The following is a 2,307-nucleotide window of genomic DNA, read 5'->3' as shown; positions in this document are numbered from 1 at the left end:
GGGCGCTGGAAGCCGGGCTGCCGTGGGAAAGCGCACCCGCCATGGCTCCCGAGCGCTGGGATTGCTTCAGCGGGGGTGCAGCCAAGATCCGTTTCACAGCGGGCAGAGCAGATCTCGGCTGGGATTTACCAGTGACTAAGCGTGTGCTGGCAAAGGGCTGCCCTAGCGTGAGAAAGAACGAGCTGCTCCTCCTCGGAGGTGTGCTCGGGGCTGCGCCGGGACGCACGGCCCCAGGCACCTGCGGGGACAGACACCATCCGTGCCGCAGAGCGCGGGGCTGCCGAGCCCTGGGGAGCTGCCCCATCCTGCTCCCGGGCTCCCCGTCACTGGCACTCTCCGCTGCCCTCACGTGCAAACAGTCGTACCAAAACTGCTCCCAGCCCCCGGGATGCAGGAGTGGAGCATCCAGCCCAAGGCCCCCGTGCCTTACTGAGGTGGCAGGCTGCCCTGCTCACCTCGTTTCTTCTGTCTCGTTTTGGCAGGGCGTTACAATAAAAAATGAATTGCAATTTTTATTACAGCTAATTGGCGCTGCTGCTAAGTGGCTTATTTGGCTCCGGAGCGTGCCCTGTGCTTGGGAGCTGAGGATGGGGAAGGCCCAGGGGCTCTGGAGGTGGTGGGGGCACAGAGCCTCCCAGCTGTGTTCGGGAGCCCCAGGCAATAGGAAACACATGGCCACGGTGTATATGGCCCCAGGGGCTGCACCGTCCCTGGGTCACAGCAGTGCTGGATTTCAGCAAAGCAGAGGAATTTTCCTGAGATGGGGCAGAGCAGGGCATGGAGCAGGTGGGAGCCGTGGCCAGAGTGCCCCAAAGTGAGGGCTGCAGGACAGCTATGATGTCAGGGCAGCCGTGGGGCTGGCTGTGCAGGCTGGGACATCCTTCAGCTGCAGAATCCGGCTCCGCTGCGCAGCTTTCTCTTCTCTGCCGTCTTCCAGTATGGATCTGGCCCCCCCGCCTTCCTAGGAGCCGTTCACAGACACAGCTGAGCTGGAGCAGAGCTGGAGAAGAGAGAGTGGAGGTGAGAGGCAGAGGGAACGTGGGCTGTGAGATCTCCAGCTCTGCCTCATCTGAGCACTCAAAGCCTGAGATCAGATCAGATGGGATCAGGCAGCCTGTGCCAGTTATTGTCATGTTGGCAGTGAAATTAGAAAGTGACATCTCCTTCATGATCTGATAACTCAAAGTGCTGATGTGGCCCCTCAGAAAATTGAGGCTCTCACAGGAGAGAGATCTTCCTTCTGCTGTCCCGGGGTTTTGTAGTTTCATCTCCTCTGGTTTTGGGTTTGAATGGGAGAGCCTGGGGGGCTGAGCTGGGGCTGTGTGCTGCCCTCCATCCTGCAGGGCAAGGAGGTGAAGCTGCTGTGGAAGTGGCAAGGATGTGGCTGGGACACCTGGCTGTGGTGGCACAGCTCTGCCCTCCTCAGTCTCTGCCTTCAGGGACTGGAGCCTGGTGTCTTCTGGGGATCAAGCGTTGCTTTTGCAGATGTTGTGAGGCTGCAGATGAAAATCACTCTTCCTGCTGTGGGGCAGAGCTCATTTTCAAACAAATGATCCTTGCTGAGGCAGCTGTGTGGGAAGAAGGGGCATCTTTGCACCTCGCTGTGACCCTGGTGCCGTTCCAGCCGGCACACTGCAAACATGCCGAGGGCCCACATGGTGCCCGCTTGGGCAGTGGAAACCTTTCTGGTTTCAACAGGCTTCGGAGCAAACCCCCAGGCAGGAAACTTGTTCTGGTCGGTGAAGTTATGCACCTGTCTCACTGTTTTCCTTCGATGCAGCGTGCCCAAATTGCTCTGCAAGCAAAAAACAGCCCCTCGAAAAAAATAGCAAACAAAAGGCATTGTGGAACATCCCAGCAATCAACCTGCTGCTTTCTAGCACCTTACAGCGCTCTCAGGGAGGGCGAGAGGAGGCTGAGCATGCCTGGCTGCTGGCAGCACCCTGAGCTCGGTGGGACGTGCCTCAGTGTCCCCACGTGTGCAGTTGGGAAGCCCAGGGATGGGACTGGTGCTCGAGGTTACAGACATCCCAGCCATCACTTCACCATCTGCCCCCCCTCTTTTCCCAGGTGTGCAACTGTGACAAATACCTGAAAGTCCCAAAGGAGAGGATGAGGCAGCTGGTAGAGGGCAGCAGGAACTCCCTGGGGGACAACAACACAGGTGAGAGGGCAGTGGGGGGAGGGCAGGCAGAGATTGGTGTCCCACTGCTGCCCCCGGGGCTGTGTGTACCAGATCTCTCCCTGATGAAGGATGGAGACCCTCAGCACCAGGGTGCAGCTGGGTGTGGACCTGCTGAGCCTTGC

General features: G+C 59.0%; 1 protein-coding gene across 2 annotated transcripts in view; it reads left to right on the top strand.

The window, feature by feature from the left end:
- EXD3 (exonuclease 3'-5' domain containing 3) overlaps positions 1-2,307 on the top strand; it is a 245,838-nt gene that overhangs the window by 237,608 nt on the left and 5,923 nt on the right. Inside the window, exon 21 of one of the 2 annotated variants that reach the window (XM_019621322.2) lies at positions 2,071-2,164. The exons of the other annotated variant lie outside the window; for it this stretch is intronic. Coding sequence (XP_019476867.1) covers positions 2,071-2,164 — 94 coding nt within the window. The remainder of the gene's footprint in view (positions 1-2,070; positions 2,165-2,307) is intronic. 2 annotated transcript variants of the gene reach the window in all.

Source organism: Meleagris gallopavo, chromosome 19, assembly GCF_000146605.3.
Source record: "Meleagris gallopavo isolate NT-WF06-2002-E0010 breed Aviagen turkey brand Nicholas breeding stock chromosome 19, Turkey_5.1, whole genome shotgun sequence".
Classification (NCBI taxonomy): Eukaryota; Metazoa; Chordata; class Aves; order Galliformes; family Phasianidae; genus Meleagris; species Meleagris gallopavo.
This window is presented reverse-complemented; position numbering and strand designations above follow the sequence as displayed.